At 35.5% G+C, this 27,048-nt stretch overlaps 3 protein-coding genes across 7 annotated transcripts in view; all 3 read left to right on the forward strand.

The window, feature by feature from the left end:
• The first annotated feature begins 8,547 nt into the window (after window positions 1-8,547).
• LOC147069462 (hsp70-binding protein 1) lies at window positions 8,548-16,968 on the forward strand. The gene is made up of 6 exons (XM_085950661.1): window positions 8,548-8,835; window positions 8,909-8,989; window positions 10,193-10,385; window positions 11,823-12,044; window positions 13,035-13,190; window positions 16,578-16,968. Exons 1-6 carry the CDS (start codon window positions 8,722-8,724, stop codon window positions 16,901-16,903), a joined length of 1,092 nt encoding a protein of 363 aa, XP_085806787.1. The 5' UTR covers window positions 8,548-8,721; the 3' UTR covers window positions 16,904-16,968.
• A 2,001-nt stretch (window positions 16,969-18,969) lies between these two features.
• LOC147069463 (uncharacterized) lies at window positions 18,970-24,861 on the forward strand. 5 transcript variants are annotated; one of them, XR_015071178.1, is made up of 3 exons: window positions 18,970-19,457; window positions 21,525-23,862; window positions 24,326-24,861. XR_015071178.1 is itself a non-coding variant. In XM_085950509.1 (3 exons), the coding sequence occupies exon 3, from the start codon at window positions 21,558-21,560 to the stop codon at window positions 22,098-22,100; it is 543 nt and encodes a 180-aa protein (XP_085806635.1). In that variant the 5' UTR covers window positions 19,725-19,800; window positions 20,318-20,412; window positions 21,525-21,557; the 3' UTR covers window positions 22,101-23,656. The 5 variants fall into 5 exon arrangements, 4 of the variants coding, with proteins under 4 accessions (XP_085806633.1, XP_085806634.1, XP_085806632.1 ...); XM_085950509.1 differs by lacking the exons at window positions 18,970-19,457; window positions 24,326-24,861 and adding exons at window positions 19,725-19,800; window positions 20,318-20,412 and having other exon boundaries at window positions 21,525-23,656; XM_085950507.1 differs by lacking the exon at window positions 24,326-24,861 and having other exon boundaries at window positions 18,970-19,722; window positions 21,525-23,656.
• Window positions 24,862-26,506: 1,645 nt separating this feature from the next.
• Window positions 26,507-27,048, forward strand: part of LOC147069464 (uncharacterized) — a 46,947-nt gene continuing 46,405 nt past the window's right edge. The window contains exon 1 of the mRNA XM_085950500.1: window positions 26,507-26,746. The gene's annotated coding sequence lies outside the window, so the exon portion shown is untranslated. The remainder of the gene's footprint in view (window positions 26,747-27,048) is intronic.

Genomic DNA, 27,048 nt, shown 5'->3' on the forward strand with positions numbered 1-27,048 from the left:
ATCGAATTTTTTAAGTAGGTAATTTCTCCATAAAGATTTGAACCGAGTTTTTCAAATTGACCAATAACGTATCCAAATAATGATTTGTTGTGTTTTTGTCCACTGCGTCGTTCCTCTTACTACCTACCGAATGAATTAGTGAATGGCTAACAATTAGACTTCGTTCGTGATACTTGAACATCCATCCATATTTTTTGAGATTTACAATATTAATAATTTAATAAAAAAAAAAACAATATTAATAGGTACCTACCATAAATAAATGACAACTCGAAATACATAGGCTAGAACAATATAAACAATGTAGGTATACTTAGTAAGTTGACATGATTTATTCTCGCCATGCCAACAATACACGTTCAAGTTTAATGCCAATTGTCCATATTTCCTGTCCTTTAAGTCGTCCGACATAGCTCTAACTAAAACATGAATAATTTGTGTCACTAAAATAAATGAATGTTTTGCCAATTACAGCCGTTTGGCACACTAGTGGCCAGCCCACAAATTATTTTGACGTAAATATAACTTTACATCACAACTTCGCTCGGTACGGGAGAGTCTATCTAAAATGTACAAAGAAAACTATTATCACTATTTTACCTATGATGTCCATGTTCGTAATAGCCCACGTTTTTAGCGAAAATGATTCCGTGAACAATTTTGATTATCACAAAATTTATTGTATGTAGTCAACATTGCATACATATCTATGGTTTACCATTTAAATTTAGAATGTTTATGAACAAAATAAAAAAATGACAGTTTCAAAACCTAAATAAAATGATGATATTCCGGAATATTAATTTGTTTTGTAGACGTTAACCACGCGTAAGTTTATTTTATAAATACTAGTATTATGTACATACCTTAGTTAGATTGAATATTTATTACATTAGGCAATTTTATTTATGGCGAACATAATTTTATTAAACCAATAAACATAATAATGTGGTGTGTTATATTTTCAGGTTGTATCTGGCTATGCCTACATATCCATTGTGTTTATTGTATAAGTTAGTAAATAATGACAACATAAAATGCATGTCATGTGACTTTTATCGATAAATATCTCATTAAAAAAACCTAATTATAGATTTGGTTTTGGTCTAATGCTATTCAATAATAATTTTAATCGAAAGTATCCTAGTAAATACTTGACATTTATAAGACGTCATCGTAAATTGTATGTTTAATAATACTGGGAGTATGAAGAATAATTCTTTCGTATAGTTATTAAATACCAACGTACCTAAATTGATTGTTTTAACACCTTTTATGCCGTTTTCAATGCAACAAAATAAATTGCTTTAGCACGTCCCAGTCTCAAGCGTGTTTTATTTTGTCACTATTACGTTAGAAAAGGCGAAATGTTGCGATTTTAAAAAGTTAATTCGTTCGGTGACATAAGAAATAATCAGTAGTTAACTTAATTTAAATAATTAATCGCGCTGGTATTTTAAAACGAAGAAAAATTAGACCGTGTGCGTTTCCATTGCACGAGGAATGGACCACGGACAAATATTTTTCATGAATTTATTTCAGTCTATTTTAAAGATTGGCTGTACCGAAAGGTGTACTTCGCAGATTTGTATTATTTGCACGTAGGTATTTTACTCACAGTTGGTCATTATAAAAGATGCGTAGGCGAGCAGAAAATCCTCGAAATCACAGATTACCACATCTCCTGTATTCCACTATCTGTCAAATTTATCACAAACTGGCCAACTTCTTCACGTCAAAAACACAGCACACGCGCCGCGATTGGAATTAATCAAAGCGTAGTTATTTGTGCGTCGCGCGAAGGGAATGTCCGACGTTCGACGGTGTTGCAAATGCGTGCGGTAAATTAGGGCGAAGTGAGATAGATACTATCCGGCGCAACCCTCCGCCATGTTGCATTGGAGGGAACTGATGGGGCGCCGGCGTCATGCGCAGTGGGGGAGTGCCGACGCGCATGCGCCCCCTTCATATGCTGCAATGGTAGACCTTGTGAGACTCATAAAACTAGGTAATCTACGTGTTGTTAAAGTTTTTTACTATTAATGCATGTTTGTGATGAGTGTTTATCTCACTTGGCTAGTCGATCTCTCACGCCGGGCCCCCCTTAAGCCCAGACCCCAGGCTAGAGGCCTGTCAGCCCCCCCCCCCCCCCCCTTGTGGGAGCCATGACCTATCTTAGATACTTGACGACGTCATAAACATCAGTGGAGATTGATCATCACTCGCCTTTCAATATGAAGTAGATTCTTTAATTATTTTAGTTTTACTTATTTTACTTCTACTTAGTAGAACAATTTTAAATGTGTTGCAGTGTATAAAACCTTTCCAAATGGTCGCGGAACACCTATTCAGGTTGGGCGGAACACTGGTGTTCCGCGGAACATAGTTTGGGAAACCCTGCTCTAGAAAGCCAGCACTTTTACGTGTAAACAGTTATTAGCGCGATAGTTAAACTTACCCACTTTTGGTGCCAGTAAATTCATGCACGTGTACAGGTTCTATACTGTGGAAATAAGATTTTCCGGATGTACCTACAAGAGATTAGAGTCATTAGACTGATTAAAACTCTCGGAAACATTATGTTTTCTGACTAATTAATAACTAGGTACTTTCATGTTTCCGTTTCATCAGAAATGGTTTATGTTACCTATATGTTATAATAAATGTATTGATCACCATAGTTATGTACATAGGTTTTCAAAATATTCAAAAATTGTAATATTGTCGTTTTAATCCAATGCGCCAACGCACGTTCACAGCCATAATATTATTATAACCGTATACGATGTCAAAATTTCAACGCAGCACACTGTTTTTCCCGGTACGGTGACCATCCATCCTTTTTTCTTAATTAAATTATGATAAACCCACTTTTTTCTTTTGTTTAAAAAAATACATGAGGTGGCCATGAGATTTTACAACTTTCTTTTTGGACCAAACCAAACCTATCTAACCTACCCCAACCTAATTCTGTATCTCAGAGGCAGACGGATGCAAGTGCCAAATACCCAATTGTTCAGGAGAGCCAAAAAACAATTTTTATTTTAAACGAATACTTCTAAGAAAATATACATAGAATGATCATTATTTTTTTTATTCTAATTCAATTAAAGTACTTCTGGAATATGTAAGAAAGGAATAAATATAATACAATTTATATCTAAAAAAAAAAAAAAAAAAAACGTAGTGTGGATTTGCATCCTTCTGCCTCTAAAGATATTATGTGAATTTGTATCTTATTTACATAGCCAAAATAAAACAATTTATAAGTTAAAAAAATTTATAGGTATAAATATAACAAAGCAAAACACATTTTAAAAAAAAAATATTATGTCATCGTCATCATCATCATCACCAGCCTGAATCTATTCACTGCTGGATGAAGGCCTCGCTAATCTCCAAGCTGATTAAATAGCGCCATTTTATAATCGCCAATAGAGAAATATTTATATAGCGCCCGGGGATTCCTTGATTTCCGAGTGCATCGAGTATTGAAAATTTATTTATGGAATCGAACGCTTTCTCATAGTCTTTATAACCCATGGATAGTAGCAGCTTGTATTCATGTTACCGCTCTGATTTCTCTGATGACTTGAATATGGTCCATAGTGCTGTATCCTCCTCTAAAGTTCGTTCTCGTCTAGTACATATTGCAGACGGTTTGAGAGAATTTTATCTTAGTGGATTATTGGATTTGTATCCTTCTGCTTCTAAGGTAGGTATGGCATTTGCATCTTTATGCTATGCATATCTTGGACTAGGACTTCCATCTCTCTGCCTCTAATAAATAAAGCCTTTAGCATGACAATTCTTAAAAAAACTGATTTTCCCCAAAAATGGAGTTGCATCCGTCTGCCTCTGAGGTACAGATATTAACTCATATATCTTAGTTTGTGATAATGGTGCATCAAAATGTATGAAAATTTCAAATTTTAATTAACGATTATTGGATCGAAAAGCCGATGCGTCGACAGAAAAAGGTATTTATTATAATTGTCTACATGGAATAAACTGTTTTTATAAAAAAAATATATATAAAAGCTCATGGCCACCTCTGCGGTACAATTACCAAATACGTTATGTTTGCCGATCCCCAGAAAATAACTTACTGTCACCCATCTAGAGATTGGCAAGTAGAGCCTATAAGAAGGAGAAGAATGTTTTTTGTTTGCAGGAAAACCTGCATGACGTACCTATATCTGAACTTGGCGGTTCGTGTGCGGCTATTACGTTTTGTTTACGTGACAAACTTGTATACACTCATAATTATTGAAAATAACATATTTTTAAACTCGTGTTTAAGTTTATCGTATACCTACCTATTTTTCCATACTTGAGATTTAAAACTTATTACCTACCTACCGCACCAAAAGGTAATGCACTCTCCAATATTTGTGTTATCTGGTCAAAATTCTTTATATCGGACCTAAACTCGGAAAGATTTTTAACTCTCAAAGGGAAATACCTATTTCTTCCACGGCACTACATCCCGGGGTGGGATTTGGCCTCCTCCACAACCGCTCTCCACTCACTCCGGTCTCTCGCCACACTTCTCCAGTTACCGGGGCTTCCTAGTTAGAGCGCCAAGGATCATGACGAAGTGGCTAGCCCAACGGAAGAGACCCAGAGGCCGTCCAAGAAGGATATGGGCTGACGCCGTAGGAAGGAGGAAATACCTATTTATATCCATGAAATATGGTCATCGAAGTTATTGCACGTTAGAGCGATGACACGCGACGCTGCAAATCAAGGCAGAAATAGAGGATATAAAAAATAATTAAAAAAATTGATAGGTAGGTACCTACTTGCTCATTTACTTTATTAGGTAATAAGGATTCACGTAATTTTATTGTACCCAATTACTAATTTGTTATATAAACGAGACTGTATTCGCTGTGCGTGTGCATTTACCATTGGTGAGTGCGCACACTGCCTGAAGATGTCTAAAGGCAAAACCCGGGTCGCAAAAAAATGGCAAGTAGTACAAAATTTAAATAAAATTTGAATTTGAATTCAAACTCCATCAAGTACCCGTCGATATACCGAATTATCGATCGATAGTTCATATTAATTTTCTGAAACTAGGTACATTAAATTATCAAAGAATAATGTTATATTGAGAAACTAGCAGTTATTTTTCTTTGGTATCTCGTGACTGAGGATCGCGACCACCTAACAGTCTTCTCTGCATCCTTACCCAAGGCCTGTGTCAGTGGGAAACCCGTGGTATTTTTGATTTAACTGTCCATCTGAAAAGAGATCCTTCTTGTCCACTCCGACCTACGAACTGACCAAATACCACGTGTTTTCCAGATTGTCATTCTCTTTGTGGGTTAATACCTAAACCTACGAATAAATTGGAGAATCCGACAAAGACAAATCGAAGTGAGCCATTCGACGAAAAGAATATTATTAGTAATCCCATGTGAAGCTTGTAAGTTTCCAATTGGATTATAATAGGAAAATCTATGCATTGGTAACTCGCTCGAAAAAATAGACGTTCATGTAATTAATAATACAATATTATTTATAGATGGCAAACAATTGACAGGATTCTAAATATGATCGCAAGTATTAATGCACATTCAAAAGGCTATTTTAACATCCAATTCGATCTGTCGCGTACAAAGAAAAATGGTATGGGAGGTCCATTTAGAAAAAAATATCTACAATATTAATTATTTCTTTTTTTAAGCGGCAGGAGGTGGTGGGGTAACAAAATCTAGGAGGCGCTGCTGGCTATGTATAACCTACTATGTATAATTTTTAAACCCCCCAGTTTTCTGGTACATACCCTACATCCAGGTACTCCGCACTGGTCCGGCGATGAACACCTAGCCTACAGCTATAACTACGGATACTCACCTACGACTCCTACGAGTTATTGCGACCTGACGCATTCACAAGTAGTAGTTATCGAATTTACGCAGGGCCGGTCCTAGCGAGAGCGGAGCCCGATTGGAGGATGTGCGCGACGCCACGTAGGTATGTATGGACATAATTATTATTTTCCACTCCAATAGCTGTTGCAATAGGCTCCAAGTTTTCATATTGTGAAAAAAGACTAATGCCTTATCAATCTGAAATATACCCATTTCAATAGGGCAGGACAGGGGTGTATTAATATTATGGGACGTTAACGAATTATGCGTCCTTTACGTAGTTTCTGTAAAACTTATATACATATATACATGTACCTAACAATATCATAATTTATAGCATTACAACCCCTGAAAAAAATGGTAGGCTACAAATTCTAAAACTCTCAGGCGCGCACACAGGGGGGGAGGTTCAGGTCATCGGGGGAGCATCTTAACACTGCATTCCCTCTCGTTCCCTCCCATTGAAAACGTGTAACAGTCGAACGCGATGGCACAATGCATTCCGTCCGCGAACGACGTGACGTGAACGCCAGCTTATAGAAATAAACTCTAGTTGACTACCTAAATGTGCATTAAACGAGGGCGGTTGAATTTAGAAGGTGGCCAATAAACTTTTTGTTTTTCAAAGATTAATGACGTCGCCTTTCACATAGATATTCTCCAAACCAAACAAGAAACTTTATACGTCTTATGTTTATTTGGATGCATCAATCGTAAAACGCGTGCATTTATGTTGAAAAAATATTTAATTAATATATTGTATTAAATATTTAATATAATTTATAACATTATTTAGCCTAGGTAGGTTACCATTGATATTAACATTAAACCAGTCATAAATTCTATTGAAATTTTGAAACAGTATCTCTACAGTCTACACCTACCTCCCATGTATATTTTAATGTAGGTATAGGGCAATAATAAAATAAACAAAATTCAAAAGAGTTAGGTACGTATGTACACATGCTTTCGGCTCGTATGAAATGAGGTGGTTATGGAAATGAACGGACTTCCACGGCTCGGCGAGTAAACCATCAACCATGTCGAACGATCACCGAGCGTGAGTATTTTTTGTCAATGATGACGGAAAAAGAATCATACATCAATTATGCAACATGATCTGGAAAAGTGGTGTATGGCCCAAGGACTGGGCAGAGTCAATTTTGATCCCCCTGCAAAAAAAAGGTTCCTCACGTAAATGTGAAAACTATCGAACAATCTCACTTATTACACATGCAAGTAAGATCTTATTACATATAATCAGCAGGCGTCTGAAGCATTTCATCGACCGACAAATACCCAAGGAACAAGCAGGTTTTGTTATGGGGAAGGGAACTCGAGAGCAAATTCTGAACATCAGACAACTAATTGAAAAATGCAGAGAGTTTAATACCCCTATGATGTTATGCTTTATTGACTACCAGAAGGCATTTGACTGCGTAAGGTGGAACTGTATGTGGAAGGTACTTCTGGAAATGGGAATTCCATCACACCTTACCTGTCTCATCAAAAACTTATATAACAATAGCCACACAAAGGTGAGAGTAAATACATAGTGCGTTTTCTGAGAGTTTCCGAACCGAGAAGGGAGTTCGTCAGGGATGTGTTTTATCTCCCCAGTTATTCAATATATATGGAGAGCATATAATGCGAAGAGCCCTAGATCATTGGCAAGGCGGAATAACAATTGGTGGCCAGAAAATAAATAACTTAAAATTCGCAGATGATACCACACTAATCGCTGCTGATGAAAGAGAACTCACAGAGTTGCTACACCGGGTAGAGGAAGAGAGTCGCAAATACGGCCTCCTTATTAATAGGAATAAAACCAAGTTAATGGTTGTTGATCGGGCCAACCTTCTACCATCACCAACTACACTCCAAAACCTCGAAACAGTCGACGAGTTTGTATATCTTGGATCGACCATCAGTGGAAAGGGCGGATGCGAAGCGGAAATAAGAAGGCGCACACAAATTGCAAAAAATGCGATGACACGCCTTACCACTATATGGAAGGATCGGGGAATTTCGATTGCCACAAAAATGATGCTTGTGCAAACATTTATTAGTGTTCTCGATATTCCTATACGGAGTCGAGTCGTGGACCCTGAAGGCAAGAGAACGGAAGGCAATTGATGACTTTGAGATGTGGTGTTGGCGCCGAATGCTTCGCATTTCTTGGACGGAGCACAGGACGAACCAGTCAATCATCCAGGGACTGAAGATAAAGGAACGGCTCTCGACGATATGTCTGAGAAGAATTCTGCAGTTTTTTGGACATATTGTCAGGCGCGGACCGGACAACCTGGAGAGACTGGTAGTTTTGGGTAGCCTCCAGGGAAGGCGAAGCAGAGGAAGAGCGTCTGCGCGATAGAGCGACCAAGTGAAAGAGCTGACTGGGGGGCACCATCCATTCTGCCCTGAGAGAAGCGGAAGATCGAGAAGGATGGAAAGTCTTGGTCGCTCAAAGGATGGCGAAATTTAAATGTGGTCACGATCCTCAGCCATGAGTGCACGACCAAGAAGAGAAGAGAGAGAATTTATTATTATTTTGTAGAAATTTATGAATGAAAAAGTACGGTTTCATAATTGAGTATTCCTTAATTTTTATATATTTTGTTATCGAATTAATATCTATGGCAGCACTATTTTGACAGTTCTCGTCCTTGGAAATATTGCAAATGTCTAAAATCGACGTAGAATCTTCTAGGTTGATATGATTTAATATTAATCATAAACCGAGTTTAAGCAACCAATTATTCTCATTCGTGAATTAGACAGGGCTAAGTTCTGTAACGGTAGCAATTATTGGTTACCGTTGTCACATATTTTATACACGATGGCGAATTCACATAACGAGGCAAATCAAAACATGCAAGCCATAACCTATCCGAATAACCCAGAACCTCTTCAGGTTGCTCCGATTCAACCGAGACAGCCAAGTAGTCTACAGGTAATTCAGTGTCTAATACTGTACCGATGAAAACAATTAGTAAAAATGTATAATGTGAATATTTATATTTCAGGGTTTGTTGAGATTTGCAACAGAGGCCACTAGATCAGAAGATGTGTCTGGAAGAGAACCGATTTTGCCAATGGATGAAGAGGTAAGTGAACATTGATTAAATTGTGTATTTTTTTTATCGAAATACCTGATAGTATGGTAATGGCAATGTCAAGGTCTTTTATTGATGGTCAAAATTTTAAAAGCATCTTACAATATTTTAAATCTTATACCCCATTTACACGTGCATGGATTTACCGCTGACAGTACGTATTATCGCGGGTATAACAAGATAATGCACATGTAAACATGTATTATCCTGCAAGTTGCAAGGTTGCGTGCGTGAATAAAAAAAGTTCGGAAGCTTCTGAATTTTCACGCAACTGAATTGAATTTGTTCAATATCTGCGCCTGCATAGTAAAACGATAGTGGCGAACCTGCCGGAAAAAAAACGAACTACACCGTGTAGACTGATTTTGAGGTTAACCGATTTTCACTACCTGTCAAATAGTAAGTACTATAAAATGACGAACATCGGGTCTCGCTTACCCTTGAATAATGAAATTGGCGAGACAGTCAGCACTTTATGTGTAAACAGTTATTGACAAGATGGTTTAAAATACGCACTATTGCTGCCAGTAAATCCATGCATGTCGTCGGTGTTTTGTAAAAAGGGCGAATCAACCATTTTGGCGAAATCGAGATTTTAATGAAAATACAATATATACCCCACTAGCTTTGTTGTGTAAAAACGGCAAATTTTTATCTCCACAGGAAAGTACTTAAAAACGATAATCGACTAAATTTAAATTAATTAAAATTACGAAATAAAAAGCAAATGTGACATATTAGGCCTTTTAAAATATTATATAATAATACCTATTATAATGACAGTATTCTTTCTAAGCTTTATTATAAACTTGTTAGATATTTATAATCATCTACAGGTAAAAAACAAATACATGTCAAAAGCTAAAAATCCTCCTCCTGTAAAGTAGCATTTTGGTTAATTCGCCCTTTTTACAAAACACCGACGATGTGTACAGGCACTATAATACAATAGTGCAGCCCTTTTTGGAAAATTGCGAAATTTACTTTTAGCTTACTTAATATGTAGACTTTTTCATAGTCCTTTTTTATTTTAGGCATCACTTTCAAATATTTGGGCTCATAATATAATATATTATATAAGATGATTTTCTTTCGATCGTAGGCTATGTTGCAAATTGATTTTCTATTTATCTCCATCGAAAATACGATATATTGAAAAGATTTTAAAATGTCTCTACTATTTTTTATTCATAGAGGAAGAGATTCTTGGAGCAAGCCATCAGCTATCTGACGGTGGACATGACCAAAGAAATGAAAGAGAGCATCAAAGTACTGAGCGACGCAAGTAAAATATCCCGAATCAGCTGTGACGATGAGCTGCCTGAGGATGTCAACGGAGCCTTTGAACTGCTGCTGGATTCAGTGTACAATATTGATATGTCTATCGGTAAGAAAATACTACAACCAATCCCTTTCTCCCTCGACATGACTTTTGTGAATTTTGCCCGTTCTTGGAGCTGAAACGCACGTAATTTAAGTTATTATGTGACATGCGACCATGCAGTTGTACTCCGTTGCCAGAGGCATTTTAGAAATGATTCCATCAATGGCAATATGATTGGGAGAAGTATGTACAATCTCACGAAGACTATTTTAAAGTGAAGCAGGGTTTCAGATCTCCAAGTGAGTTATTGTATTTTTTCCAGCCGAAGGTCGGATACATTTTGTAAAGATCATGTATTTTATAAACATACCACATAAGCGTGAAATTCGATAGTTTTGACAGAAAATTTGATATAGTTAGAGCGTCATCGAGCGAGAGAAAATGATGCAATAGGCTTCATGTAAGAGCAGTCAGAAAAAAAAATGTTATCAATAATAAATTAAATTTAACCTATATAATTCGTGCGCAGTAGAAGAAATCGTAAACTCCGCAATTTCAAGGTTAAGTTATCCCACCATAGACAGCAGTGGCGGGTTTAGGGACATGGAGGCCTAACGCAATGACTGATTTTAAACCTCCCCCCCCATGAAAAATAAAAACTATGAATCGCATCCTTCAACCAAAGCAATCATTATTAAGAATGACTGATGACACATAATAATATTGCTCATTATTTTTTTTGTGTATAAGTACGTGTCAGTTTGAGTGGTTATATCATGGGCTCTTTTGATGCTATTCACAAGGATTTTGTTATGTTTGGGGTGTGTGGGTTTATGATTTTAGTTTGATTTATTAATTATTGTATGACAGGTTTGAACGGTTTCAATGTCCCTTTTTCGTCTGACGAATCAATTGCGTGATCTCCATTATGGTGATACATTAGTAAAACGGCAAATAATTTTCAACTATAGGCGCGACGAAATTTTGGACTCGCTGCCATTCAGAGAGAGAAAGTCGAGTTAGGAACACGTCAATTTGTTTCGTGATGGCGACGGGGGTATTAATTCTTAAATCGTGTAAAGATGACTAAAAACGTTACCCATTTACTTTAAAAAGAAAACATGTGAATTAATATATTATTATTGTTACCAATAGAACAATAAACGGAACATTAAATGTGACGCATTTTGGATTTATATGACAAATTATATTTCGTTCGGCATGCGTCATTTGCACCCGCGACCCGCAATCCGCGCATCGCCTAGCCATGATCTTTTTAGACCGTGCCTCAACTGAGGTATAGCCTTAAGGAAACACACCGCTGGTTTCAAGACGTAACCTGAATATATTTCTCCGCACATTTCATTCATCTTTGTGGCGCCTGGATGTCTATCGCCCAATTAATCTGTAGTCTAGCTGGCGGAAGTATTTCAAGCCCCATTCATCAATACGGGATTCAGCAATGAGATTTAATGATTGGTATTCATGTTCTGCTTACAGGATTTTATAAACTCGACGGATACTCCATATTTTCGGTTTGCTTCAGCTGCGAACATCCGACTGTCCGAAGCACGGCCTGCCAGTTGCTTGCCGAGCTATGTCAGAACAACCCATTTTGCCAGTCTCGCGCCTTGGAGTGCGGCTTCTTGAATATTGTTTTGGATATGTTAAAGACTGAACACGAAGAAAGTGTGTTGAAGACCGCCCTGTATGCCATTTCATGTGAGTACACTTGAAATAAATTGAGCTGAAGCCCAATATGCATAAAATATTGATGCACAATAGAAAAAAAATTCTCCTTTCTATAAAATATCTAAAATTATGTGTGAATTAATGGCATAATTTTAGATAGATGAATATTTTTTGACTTTTATCTATTATGGCTTTGTTTACTTTACGCAGAGGTTAATTGAGTTAAAAACACTATCTCCAATAAGTTTTAGTCTTAGTTCAATGAAAACAAATACGTATGATTGACAAAGTTTAGTGTGCACTATTTATGTCGGATCTTAACAGCCTTCATCCACCTTTCGCTACTGGTTCATAGTAATTGGTACATCATATCGTCGGTGTTTTGTAAAAAGGGCGAATTAACCAAAATGCTAGAGGAGGATTTTTAACTTTTGACATTTATTTGTTTTTACCTGTGGATGATTATAAATATCTAACAAGTTTATAATAAAGCTTAGAAAGAATACTGTCATAATATGCATTATTATATAATATTTTAAAAGGCCTAATATGTCACATTCGCTTTTTATTCGAAATTTTAATTAATTTAATTTTAGTCGATTATCGTTTTTAAGTAGTTTCCTGTGGAGATACAAATTCGCCGTTTTTACACAACAAAGCTAGTGGGGTAAATATTGTATTTTCATTAAAATTTCGATTTCGCCAAAATGGTTGATTCGCCCTTTTTACAAAACACCAACAATATTCATAGCGCTCTCGATGGACAGCTGGTAGTCAGTGGTTAGAATCCCACTTTTGGGGAAATTCATTTGTTGTTTTTCAGTGTGTGTTTGGATCCAGAGCATGGACGTAATGTGTCGAGCAAGAGGTCATCTATTTCTCGTAAAAAAATCTATTATAAATTAATATGTCATATTATGGTAACGGTATAACTAACCCACCCTAACGTAACCTAACTCCACCCTTCGCCACTGGTAGTAACATTATAATATTATCTTTTTAATGGTGTATTATTTTTAGGTCTCATCCGAGAGCACGAGCAGTGTGCAAAAGTGTTCTTCATGGAAGGAGGATCAGCCGTGTTGGCGCGCTGCATAAAGAAACCAATAATTCAGCTGCGGGATAAAGCCGCTTTCCTTATCTCGTGTCTCTACCCACAATATCCTGAAATGAAGAGTGAGTAACCCTAAATACATTGAACAAAACCATCTCACGTCACGTGATGACAGTGTGTTTCTGCTCTAACGGGCTTTAATCTGAATGCCATCTACCCCCAGAAATACTTAAATAAGACTCTACTGGTCGATCATTGAAGTCATAAATTAGCTGGTGACTTTCTCTATTGATTGAAATCATTAAACTGTCAAACTATTAAGAAATTCTGACACAAATTTTATATTGGTACTCATTTTCAGTTTTGTTTCCACTATTAACCGGATGGCTGCCAATGACGTCTTAAGACGTAAACTTTTCCGTGAACGGAACGCCGCTCATACAAAAATGACGTCATTGAACGTCCCGCTTTAAACGGGATTTTACTAATGTAAATCAAATATTTTAAACATACAAATATGTTGAACACACAACTGAAACCACTTGAAACGTAAATTGATTTTAATTTTTTATTTTTGCAATAAAATTTGCGGCGTACAAGGTACCGTCATACATACACCTACCGGCAGTAAAAATGTTAATTACGAATTAAAACAGTGTTCAATAAACTATTTTCTTTATTCAACGAATAATTCAAAAGATTTTTGGGGGTCTCTTTGTAAAGGGACGAGACCGCTATAGGAGATGACCAGGAGTTGAGATGAAAATTCAGATTGGTGGTTGCTCCGATGAATGGAGGTGCGAGTTATTATTGTGGCGTAAACAGTTGGTACAAGAGTTATATTACTGGTCCGAGGTTTGGTGGATGAGAAGCTGTGCAGAGCGATACAGAGACTGACGCGAAGATTACTGATCGGATTAAGATTGATACTAAGATAAGTATGACAGTATAACAGTGCAGGGTACCACGCGGTGAGATATGCTCAGTCCGGCAAATTATGAGACTGTGTCCTTTCCAATCAATTGTGCTCCGCTATTTATTGACGTGCACACTATTGAATAATATGTTAAAATGATTTATTCAATAAATTGTGGATCAGCTATTTTATTGAGTATGTGATAATTGGACATTTCGCTGGCTATCGCTGATGGATATTAAGAAATAATATTTCAGTTATTTCGTTGAGCTTTCAATAATTGGATACTGGCTGATTCTACGTGAAAATATATATTATGAAATAATGTTATAATTGAGAGCTGGGTCACACGGATCCGATGATGGTCACAAATTTAAGAATGCAATATATTATTAAATATATATAATTTGGAAACCAAGTGCATCAGTTGCATGGTTAATAGTTGATTTCATTGTAATTACGTAGGGCATAGGTTACTAAATTGGTAAAGCCCATTGGCCGGAAACCGATGAAGAGATTTCAAGATTTTTTCTGATACATAGGTTTCTGAAGTGTTTCTAAGTTATGTATGAAAGAGTTGTGCCATGAAAACTGTTTCAGTTTATAACTAGAAGCCTGGCGACCAAGGTCTCTATTGATAAATCAAGAATGTATTGCAAACTGTTTAGAAATAAAGAAGATACATTAAAACTTCGTCTTTGGGCGCTTTGAACAATTAGCGGGTAGCGGGAATTTTTTAATGTTTTGCACAATTATTTAGTACTCTTATAAAATCAACACAACTTCTCAACCAATAGATATTTTCGATCGAAATTTTCAAGAGAATCATCGCTGACAATTATTTTATTGAAAGTAAAAAATCCCGATTAGTTGATAATTTTATTATATTCCATATAAGCATACGAAACAAAAAATATTATTATGAAACACCACTGGATTATTGAAACATCTATACCAAAAATTAATGTTAGGAATGTCAATTTTTAAATACCTTTCTTGGCGTAACACGTTACATTTCCAGCCAGCTGGATTTCTTAAACGCTTCCTTGATTCTCCTGGTAGAGATTCCGTTACACTTACTAATGAAACATCCATTATTAATTAGTAAAAACAATCAAATAGATAAAGCAAAATCAAGACATTCTCACTGCACAGACGTGAACGGTTTGACGCGGTTGTATAGAGATTTTACCGTACGTTTGAAATCAGTATTTGAATGGCGGCGTCTGATTGGTCGGTTAAGAAGAGACAATTTAGCGACTCCTTATTTTTTCAAAGAGCGCGCTTGGCGACTCACGTCAATATCCATTTTGATTTTTGATGAAATTGGGAGGAATTTAAAACTCTCAACTGGAAAAGTCGATAGATCTATCGATAGAGCATCTAAGTACATTCAAAACTCATTTTATCGAAAAATCGCCAGGAGCCAGTTTAGCGACTCGGCGCCTCAATTCTATAATATGTAAATAATAAACATAGAAAGTCTAACGCTTTTGGACCCACTGTAAGTTTGAACTATGTGACACAACAAATATGCTTACAATGCGTTTATTGTCTACACAGAGATATAACTCTTTTGAGGAAACCATGAAGTATATGAAAATAAAACTAATGAATCAAACAACACAAAATATTTATTATTAATCACTATGTATATTATTATTCTTTATTATATAAGTGCTTGTATCATACAACACGCTTTTGTTTATTAGTTATAACTACAATTATTACAATTACATACATAGGTAAAAATATTTTTCATTCAAAACGGAATAGACATAAGATTTAAAAATGCAAGATTCTTTATTACCTATATAAAATATATCTCGAATCCGATCCACCTTTTTTCATCATTTCGGCCCGATAGACAATTAATTATAACAACAACATTATAAAAAAACATATTTTTACTTGTCCCGCTTTCAATCTATAATATGCTGAAAACGTAATTATACACATCCCGCATGGTACCTACTGGTTAGTAATTTAAATTTCAGTCGCGCCTTTGAGTGGGCGAAAGACCAACAGTAAGATTTCATAAATGTTTAGGGATGGATGATCACGTCGACTTTGTTTACTCACGTCAGTGTCACCACTTTGGGGATCGATGAGGAAGAGGATGATGAGGTTATAAAGGCAGCATTAGTGGGGGTAGATGTAGTGTTTATTATCTTGATGAAGAGTATAGCTAGTTACAATGGTCAGAGTAAGATAACGATACAGACTATCGTGGTGAGCTTAGGTGCTCAGACCGAGCCGCTATCTGGTAGTGATGATGATCAGGTGACGAGCTTGGGAGTCTGTGCTTGAGAGACGAATGTCGAATGACAAGTGTCGAGAGCTAGATATTGTGAGCATGTGATTGAGTCGAGTGAAGTGACGAGCTATGGATCGTCCTCACTATTTATACACCTGATATCAATACATTACAAGAGTCATTGTCGCAATAAATTAAATAAATTATAATAGACACTGTTGATCTAGGTTATGATTAAGGAAACTGCTGACAATCGCTTCCGCCACTCCGATTTGTTTTGACTTGTAATGCTGAGTGGTATGATTACTACAAATATTATGCTTTATTTTGTTGCAGGTGGCATCACGGGTGTTGTAAAAGACCTAATATCAGCGATCACATGCGACATCGACGATCGTCCTGATCAGATATTACGAGCACTACATGCAATCATTTCAAATTCCAACTCAACCATGATCAATGAATTTGGAAAATCAGACCTCGCCCTTAAAGACACAATCTTGAAATTTATGGAATTCGCTGAGAGTAACCTTGAGGATTGCTATGATGAGGAGTTGGATTGCTGTAAGAGCATTCTGGATATGGTTTCATTCAGTGAAGCCGTCAGTAAAGATAGTAATATCTCTAACGAAGCCGCAGCAGAGGCTGATGTCGACAGATAAATTTGATCAACTTGATTTGTGTTATGTAATAAGTTTGTGTATAAAATAAAAGTATGTGAAATTAACCATTTTTTTTAAACATTATAATGTCTTTCAAATCGGTACCATCGCCATCCTGCATTTAAAGTGTTTCAAGAATTTTTAACATCTCTTACTCGGCAACTAATCATATCCCGTTGAGAAGTCAAAGGTTCATAGTTATCAACATGATACAGCACGTGTGATAACTGCATGCAATACTGTGCGACGCCTAAAAATATAGTTGATAATTTAAAAAAAATATATAGAGTACCTACTCTCTCAGTAATCCGCCACCCCAAAAACCAGACAAGTGTTCAATTAGTGAAAGCGGCGGATTATAGTACATACATACAAAATATGGTAAAAATTAAAACAGGGATTTCATAAAAATAGTTTTTTTTTTGAGAAATTTGTACTAGAAAATTACGGTTTTATTTATGATCAAGTATTTACTAAATTATATATATTTATAAACTAAGTTTATTAACTAGATATTAAACAGTAAATGACTCAACCAGTTGGTCAGTGAGGCCAATGATGCCAACCGTACTATAATTATAGTACAATACTATAATTTTAATTCTGCGAAAAATTTAAAATACTGTAATTTTACACCAAATATACCAAAATGCTATAATTATAAAGGATTCAAGACAGAAAATGTTCTTGTACTATATATTTTTCAGAAATACTATAATTTTAACGCCTTTGTACTATAATCAGCGTAGAAAAATATGGCAACACTGAGTGAGGCAGATATTCTTAAAAGGCTTAGGATTCCTGGCTTTTCCTATGACCAAAAGCGTCAGTTTGTGTGTCCCGGTTGCATTGGAGCACGGCATAATTGTGTTGCGGTCCTTCGGCACTTTCCTCCCTGGTACATTACTTTCTTTGCGATGAATGCACGTTTTGCGAAGGAAAAGGTTCCAAAATAAACCGGTCTCATCTGCATTGTATACTTGTACGCGGCGGACTACTGAATTTGACAATCGAATACCGGCGAATTATAGAGCTTGATTTTGTGCTTTCAACTAGTAAAAATAACAGCGGATTATAGTAGTTGTCGGATAATCGAGCGGCGGATTACTGAGAGTGTACTACATTCTTTTTATCGCTACTATTTTCTATGAAAGAATAAAAGCTTAGAAACATTTAGAAATATAATATCATAAAGACTTTTATATTGTTAAGAATGTCACCATTATTGCCAAAGATGGCAGTATATTTTGTACAATCTATTAATTTATTTAAAACAACTGGGGCTAGTGTAATGAGTGTGAAATACAGCGTGTATACATCCTCATTTTCTATGGCCGGCCGTGCATGCATGGATTAAATTTGTAAAGCGTGTAAATGCTCTAGTGGCATAATACCCCGTTTACACGTGCATGGACGTACTGTGCACAGTAAGAAAATGTATGGGGAAACATGTATTATCCTGCAGTTGGCAAAATTGCGTGCATAAATTAAATAAGATTGGAAGATTCCAAATTGTGATGATTTATTGTGCGCAAGTAAGATTATTTTCGATCTGCGCCTGCGCAGTAGAGCGATATGGGCGAACATGCCGGTAAAAAAACGAATACTCATTTTGAGTTCCGATTTTCAATACGACCTGTCAGATAGTAGTATAAAATGACAACGTCGCGCCTCGCTTACTCTTGAAGAATAAGCTTAGAGAGACAGTCAGCACTTTTACATGTAAACAGTTATTGAAATGACAGTTTAAAATAAGCACAATTTCCGACAGTAATTCCGTGCATGTGTACAGGTGCAGGAACATCCCAAACGACGATATAATCAATTGTCATGCTAATTATTAAGATTTCTCTAATATAGGTACCAATTTATTTTGGATTAATTGATGTATTTTACATTTATTTTTTTTAAATACATTTTTATATAGATTTAAATTATACACTTTAATAAAATAATTCGCGTGTGATGTAAAAAGATAGCACAACAAATAATTTTATAGATTTGTCAAACCTTTTTATATTGGATATATTATAATATTAGAATGTGGAAAATTATTCATAAATATCAGGCAACACAATTATTGTACTATTTGTGCTGCTCTGGTCTTTGGCCACCGTTCGCCCTATTTGTTTCTGCTAGTAAAATATCAATCTTACATGGTATTCGTATCTGTTTAGCAAGAAAACTATAATACAAATATGAATAATAAACAAGTATATATGTTTTAACAATATTTTTCCCCGTAAATCAATCGCGATATGCCGAGCTGTCATTTGGTGATTTGCGGTTCAAGAGAATAACAAATATTTATCTTTTGTGGTATTCATGTTTTACAATAATAGTATAACTAACACAGTATTTGAATAATGACCGGAGAGAACATCTGCGGTAGCTGAGTTTGGTGATAACTTTTGTGGACAAGTGGATAACATAACCTGAAAATATGCATTGAAACTTACATTGACTGAACGAAAGATTATTTATCTCGAGAATGTGACATTTTTGTGGAGCTAAATTTGATTCACATTAAGCGATAACGCTAACAACAATCATGGTAAGACATTGGTCTATGAATTCGGTTGGATTGATTTATAATCAATGTTATACCAACTATCAACTTATTTACAAGTAAGGTGATATTGCGCCATAGTGGTTTCTCGATTAATAATCACATTAACTGATTTGAAAAACAATAAAAATAATAAATTTACACACCATATCGCCAGAAAAACATTTGTAAAACGGTAAAAACCATAATAAATGTAGGTATGCTATGGTAAATTGGGCAACAGAAGCAAGCGCAACAATGGCCGGTGGCAGTAAGTGAATTTTTCCATAAACAATCTTGCTCCAGTGTCCTAACACATCCTACTGAAGATACCCAGAAACAAATGAAGGTAAATGTGCCGATGTCATGAGATTTTATAACTTTTTCGATCAAACCTACTTAATATAATCTTAGTTTGTGATAATGTTGCATCAAAATGTATGAAAAGGTAAATGTGCCGCAGAGGTGGCCATGAAATTTTACAACTTTCTTTTTAGGCCAAACCTAACATAACCTAATCTAACCTACCCCAACCTAATATTACCAAATATAATCTTAGTCTGTGATAATGATGCATCAAAATGTATGAAAATTTCAAATTTTAAATTAACAATTATTGGATTGAAAAGACTATGCGCTGACAGAAAAAGATATTTATTATAATTATCTACATGTAATAAACTGTTTTCGTAAAAAAAAATCATAAAAGCTCATGACGGCATCTGCGGCACAATTACCAAAAAAATATAAAAGCTCATGACGACATCTGCAGCACAATTACCCAAATGAAAACCTATGGCACAAAACCCACTGTAAGGAACTTAGGCTTTCGTTTGTTTCTGGGTCACAGTTGTGTTATGTTGTAGATCTCAATTAGAAGATGGCAATGGTTAAATTCCGGCGACCACCATTGTCTCATTTGGTTCTGTCATCGATAGCGTGAATTGAATCTTGTTTACTGGTAATGAAATAATATATTTTTCACTTTATTTCAACCGTAATATAATAATTATGACAAATTTTGATCACCTTCATTTTTTTTATTCTTTCGAATAGAAACTGCAATAGTTAAGTACAATGCGTCAGAGCGCCAAAATTGTGTATAGAAAATATCTACTTAGTAATATAATATAGTAAAACCTTGATGTAACAGACTACTTGTGAGGGGGTGTCATTTTATAATATAATATACCTAAATAGTAAGTTATGAAAGTTTAAATTTTATAATAACAAAAATTCTATTTACACGTCAGAACATCGACTGCGTTGCGTTAAAACTGCTGTAGAAAGTCACACCACGTAACAACGTAAGCAATTACTGCGCACAAAGCTGTGTGGTCACACATATTGGACAATGTTTATGAGTGAAATTTTGTCTGTTAAATCGAGGTTTTATTGTATTTACAATGATCGCCTGACACATAAGCGACGTTAGTTAATTTAATAGCAGATAATTATTATTATGAATGCGGCCGCTGCTTGTAGCATTTTCACATTCATGTATTTTTCTCAATTGACATATCGTCGGTGTTTTGTAAAAAGGGCGAATCAACCATTTTGGCGAAATCGAGATTTTAATGAAAATACAATATGTACCCCACTAGCTTTGCTGTGTAAAAACAGCGAATTTTTATCTCCACAGGAAAGTACTTAAAAACGATAATCGACTAAAATTAAATTAATTAAAATTACAAAATAAATAGCAAATGTGACATATTAGGCCTTTTAAAATATTATATCATAATACCTATTATAATGACAGTATTCTTTCTAAGCTTTATTATAAACTTGTTAGATATTTATAATCATCTACAGGTAAAAAACAAATAAATGTCAAAAGTTAAAAATCCTCTCCTGTAAAGTAGCATTTTGGTTAATTCGCCCTTTTTACAAAACACCGACGATGTTGTATATTCGGTTCCAGGGCATGAGAACTTTCAATGTTCTTTTCTTACCAGTTTTTCAATATTTTGATGCAATTATTATATGGCAATGTCTCCATATTATATCGTCATAGTATGTACAACATAATTGCCTTATTAATGTGATGATTGATCGAGATTTGTGTTTAAGGCTTCAAAGGACTTTGTTAAGTCAGAACCAAACATGGTGATCGGAGTGCTGGATATGGATCCTCTGAATGACATAAAAGAAGAACCTTGCGATGAAATTGAAGAATTTCTGTCCGAAGAACCGAATCCGCTGGACGACAATCCGGCCACATTGTGCGGAGAGACCGATGACCTCGAACGATCCGTCCGAGACATGAAGACCACGATAATGTTACAAACGAAAAAAATCAAAACACTGCATCAGTCGATAAACAGGCAGAAAAAAAAGAAGAAATACTTGGAAGGGAAACTTCGATCTATCAAAGTTGAAAAGAAGGTCGCCATCAAGAAAAAAAAAGAGAAGTTGATTCTGCGTCAGGGCGGTAAAAAACTGATGGGTAAAACGTCTCTTCAATTGAAAGCTTTCGCGATCACATTGCATCTGCTTTCACCGGAGGCTTATAACTATGTTCATAGCGTTTTTAATACCGCTATACCGAATGAGGAAGAGCTCCAGATGTGGAGATCTCGATTTGAAGAGACTGACGAAACAAATACATTAGATTTTCTAGAGCCAAAACCACAACCCATGCCGTGAATTATTATCTCTTCACATTGTAGTTCTGGGTGGATTTATGATAACTTCAAATACACATTGTGGTATCAATCGAATGTTATTTTGGAAAAATTAATTGAAATCTGTATTCCAATATAACATGATAAAGTTAATGATTGTATAATAACATAATGTATCTACGCGCCTGACAAGTGTTGATGTACCAGAAGTTGATCAGAGGTCTCAGTCTGTCAGTGGTGATCATTAAAACAACTAAAATAAGCTACTGTGAAATCATAATATGTGATTTAACCTTTAAGGATACCTACAGTTTACAATAACTGACTCGGAAATGTCAGGTTGCTATAAACAATGAAAACATGGCTGACATATTATTTCAGTATCTACAAAGTATTTTTTATTAGTTTTTGCTGACTATAAAATAGTTTTTCGATTTTTGTATGATATCAGAATATGGACCTAATAAGTTGAGCAAGTGGCTGACATCCATTTCTTGTAAAAATAAAATCTGTTTATAGGTACAAACCTCCACTCTGTGGAGGCCAATATGATCTTATTAGGATTGGACACGATCGGAATAAAATAGTGGAAGATAATATGGAAGAAAGCAGTATAAACGAATTTTGTAAAATTATCAATACAGCCAGTATTAGAATGGTAGCAAGTTAATGGCATGAAACTTTCTTGGACTTCACGTCTTGTATAGGTGATTTTTGTTCAATTTAAATTTGTCATTGTCCCTGACAATAATACAGTGTGTATTATTTTTGTAATCAGTTGTAAATGTATTATATTTATTTAATTTCTCAAATTATAGTTGTATGTAAACTTTGTTAGAGCCGTCTTCGTCTTTCTGCCTTGGGAACCAATCGATAGATGAACTCATTATTTGTATAAATTTGTGAATCTCAAGATTCTTCGATCTGTTGTTTACTTATACCATTTGCATAGTTATCAGAAGTTTGGCTCCATCCTGGCCAGATGTTCTCGTTTCAGTAATCTGTGTTGAATGCACTTACGTCATTGTCTGTTTTGTTTGAATGAGATATCATAAGTGTGTTGTGTACATTAAACAATAATAATTAGTAGAACCAACGTGATTGCTCATTCAACAAAGATAACACCAACGAATATGGAATGAATTTGAAGAGAGATAAAGAAATAAAGAATTTCAATAAAATAGGTTTTTTGTTTTATTACAGCTCAATACAAGGTTGTAATATGGTGCCGATTCCTCACCACTGCAGTGATCTGGAGTCCATGTTGAGTTCGGGCCCACCTGCAACCTAGCAATATAAAATAACATTGGTTGAAAACCGCTGCATACCAACCAGCGGACACCTCATTGGCTGCATACTGTCTAATATCAATTAATAAGTCAACCAATGAACAGCCTCAATTACCTTTCGAATTGACAAATTGGTTATGCACAAGACCTGTACGAATTTAGCTAGAAAGATTCCATATGTGGTAAATCAATGTTCTCAATAGTAAAAAGTAACAGATATGTGTTTGGCAAAAATGTCGTTTGACCTCAAGCACGGAGCATAGATCGATTGAGAATGAGGCAAGTATGCCACTATAAAAAAATATGATGACATGTTGACATGTAACGCGAATACAATATTTGATTAACTTGCTTCAAATCCTTGGTCCACAGCGATAACTTTTACATTTCTCTTGTTGATCTGTTCTATGTTTGATCCTGTAAAGGTAGTTTTTTTAAATGGGTAGGTAGGTACCTGCCTATTTGCTTCTGTAAAACAAGTTAAATCCAGTGTTTGTCGCCATTTAGGCCATCCTCCCACGGCGCAACTGAAATCTGATGGAACTGGTTTATGAAGGAACTCATAAACTGACCAATGTGATGCTTCGCACACGGCGCTACTGAAACCCAGTTGAAATAATAATCACATAAACTCAACTATCAACCGTGTTGTACAAAAACTGACAACACGCGCGCTGCAGCGTTTACATAAGGTTATTTTGATTTTCCAATTAACATTTAACCAATTTTGGTAAGAAAATATGATTTTTCACCGAAATCTAATGATGTTGGTACCATTGTTTTACGGTGACTGGAAACTTCAGAGACCGCGCGACTAGCATGTCGCATCTCTTCGCGACCGTTTTGAAGCTGAGAGATTCCAGTCTCGCCGTCAGCGAGCCGCCATTGAAATACATTAGCTAGATACTGGCTGGAATTTTAGTTTCAGTTCCGACGGACATAAGTTGCGCCGTGGGAGGATGGCCTTACTGAACCATAATTTTTCTAACAATACAAGTGTTGCAAAAAAATGTGTCGTAAAGATACCGTACCTGCTCTATATTCGTCCAAAAAAAAAAAAAAAAACTTGAAAAATGGCCCCATGTTCATGTGAAACACAAAATGGATGTAGATATACTACGCTAATAAATTTATGTTATGTAAGACGATTAGCAGTATGTAATCATCATTGTTTTTCATGAAAACTAAACACGTTGGCAAGTAAACGGAACAATCAACCGTCAGTAGTAGGTGGCTTTTTTCAATAAATAATCCAGTGTCCTGACAACTTGCAGAATAAACAAATGAAAGATGCTTGTTTCTAGGTTACAGTAGATTGTTTGTGTTACCTACCTATGATTTTAGATCTCATTTAAAAAAAATAGTAATAAGGGATAAATTTTGCGAACACCAGTATCTCAAACTGGTTCTGTCATCAATAGCTCGAATTTAATCGTGTTTATTACCTACCTATTGGCAATGAAATACATTTTTTATTTATTAAAACTGGTAAGGTATGTAGTGTTCATTGTCATTTCTACAATAATTACAGATGTGAATAATTACAGGCTACATTTCAAAGTTTTTTTTATGATGTGGACTACTGTCTATTTTCCAAATGTTTTATGATGTACCACCTAGGTATTCTTTTGGGTACTAGTCGGTTATCCTGGATACAGCGGCCAACACATTTTGAAAATAGCCGATATACTGGATTATTTGTTAGGATAACCTAACTTAAACTAACCCAAATTAACAAATAATCCAGTATATCAGCTATTTTCAAAATGAGTTAGCCGCTGTATCAAGGATAAACGTATAGAACAATGATACTCAACCTTTTTTTTCTTCGGGCCAAATACATTTATATTTGTAAAGTAACGCGGGCCGCACCACTACTGGTGTGACAAAAAAAATCATGAAACCCCCCCTTTTTTACAAAACATTTTTGAGATTTTAAAAATTATAAACTAAAACAGAATAATAATATACATATCTGCAGCCCTATGTTCTAACTAGTGATATCAAGTCACCCGACGACATGACGTAATTGTGACGTCAGCCAATACACGCTCGAGGCAAGCCGCCCAACACACACTGCTCACCATAGATATTATTACCTATTGAAACACCTATTTGTGTATGGGGACAATGAATAACGCCAGCATTTGACTAGCGTTATTTTCTCGAATGCTATTATCACTCCGGTAGTACGTCACAATGATGTCATATGACGTCATGTCGACCGGGGGACTACAACTCGTAAGTTCTAACATAAGGCCCCTGTTCGTCAAAAATTACAATAGTGAATCAATCCTGATAATAAATGTTTCGGGCCGCACACAAAAGCTTAAAGAGCCAGGTTGAGTATCGCTGGTATAGAATCTTCTTTTGTTCAAATGAAATAGTGACAAATAAAATTGTGTTTAAGTTTGTCGCAAATGTGACGTTTTGAAATTAATGTCTCGAAATTTTATTTCAGGTTATCCTAATACTGTGAAAATTGTAAAATGATCATATATCATATTGACAAGTAATCATTATTAATGTATGTATGCAACACAAAATGTGACTGCAATTCGTTACAACAGCATACAGCGGAATAGAATAAGAATGTATGTAGGTAGACGACAATTGCGGCATAACAACTCGAATTTCGCATTTGTTTGTAATCGAATAATTCGTTCTGCGAAATATGAGTAAGCGTCTATTATACAAGCAATGATTCACGATAATAATATTATGATAAAGTAATGCAGTACATACGGTAAAATACTAATATTAATGAATGAGTCTTGTCATTTTAGTTTGACAGCTAAGGACGCGTGGACGCCCGCATACATACGCTCTGGAATTAAATGGGGTTGGAAGCACAAGCGATAGGTATTCCACGCAGGCGTATTTTGAAGAATATGTCATAATATGGTTATTTATAGATACGTTATAGTGGGTACAATATTATTAGGTATGTACAGAATAAGATTGCATCCATGAGCACTGCCCACAAAAGAGGCGACGACCGGAAACAAAAGTAGGTGCCGTCCTACCTGAAGTCTTCGAGGGTTGCTGTTTTTTTTTTATACTGAACAAAACCGAAAGAACTTCAGGCATGTTAATTTGTGAATAATGCTTTGGCTTGTTTCTTTCATTCTTTGTCGCATTGTCGCGCTAATGGCGTGCTGACAAGTCTAGTGGTTTATTATAAGTATTTTTTAAATAAGTTAGTAAGTAAGAAGTGAATTTTTGTGATGTATTAGTTTCCACGCGCAGTTATCAAGTAGCGAGTGTTATTAATAGTGATTAGTTAACGGATAATATGTAAAACGATTGAAGTTTGACATTCGCTATGCAATGCCGATGGATGCGCGCGTTTTCTGACAACAATAAGCACGCATTAGACGTATGTATTTTTCTAATCTTTGCATTTCTTACAATGTAAAGTTGGGATAATCGTTGGTATTATTAAGCTGATATTGTATTGAGGTAAGCTAAAAGAGATAACTCGGAAAAAATGAAAAAATCTTCCGAGAAAAAGTGTTTACCTACCAGTGAAAAAAAGCTGCGATATACCTATATTGGTGTTGCAATTAACATAAATAATAAAATCTACCCACATACTTATCTCTAATATTAAAATTGTCGACTTTTTCAAAAACAAATTCAATTAAGTATAATATACAGATTATTCTTACATCACCGTCA

The sequence above is a fragment of the Rhyacophila brunnea genome, unplaced genomic scaffold, assembly GCF_057557595.1.
Source record: "Rhyacophila brunnea isolate RB1 unplaced genomic scaffold, BYU_Rbru_1.0 scaffold_23, whole genome shotgun sequence".
NCBI lineage: Eukaryota > Metazoa > Arthropoda > Insecta > Trichoptera > Rhyacophilidae > Rhyacophila > Rhyacophila brunnea.

What these genes read in the sequence shown, in the direction of transcription:
- LOC147069462 (XM_085950661.1), top strand. Translation starts at nt 8,722, where the DNA reads ATGGCGAATTCACATAACGAGGCAAATCAAAACATGCAAGCCATAACC. An exon ending in TTTTGCCAATGGATGAAGAG is followed by an intron (nt 8,990 to 10,192) that starts GTAAGTGAACAT and finishes TTTTATTCATAG; the next exon opens with AGGAAGAGATTCTTGGAGCA. An exon ending in ACAATATCCTGAAATGAAGA is followed by an intron (nt 13,191 to 16,577) that starts GTGAGTAACCCT and finishes ATTTTGTTGCAG; the next exon opens with GTGGCATCACGGGTGTTGTA.
- LOC147069463 (XM_085950507.1), top strand. Translation starts at nt 21,558, where the DNA reads ATGGTGATCGGAGTGCTGGATATGGATCCTCTGAATGACATAAAAGAA.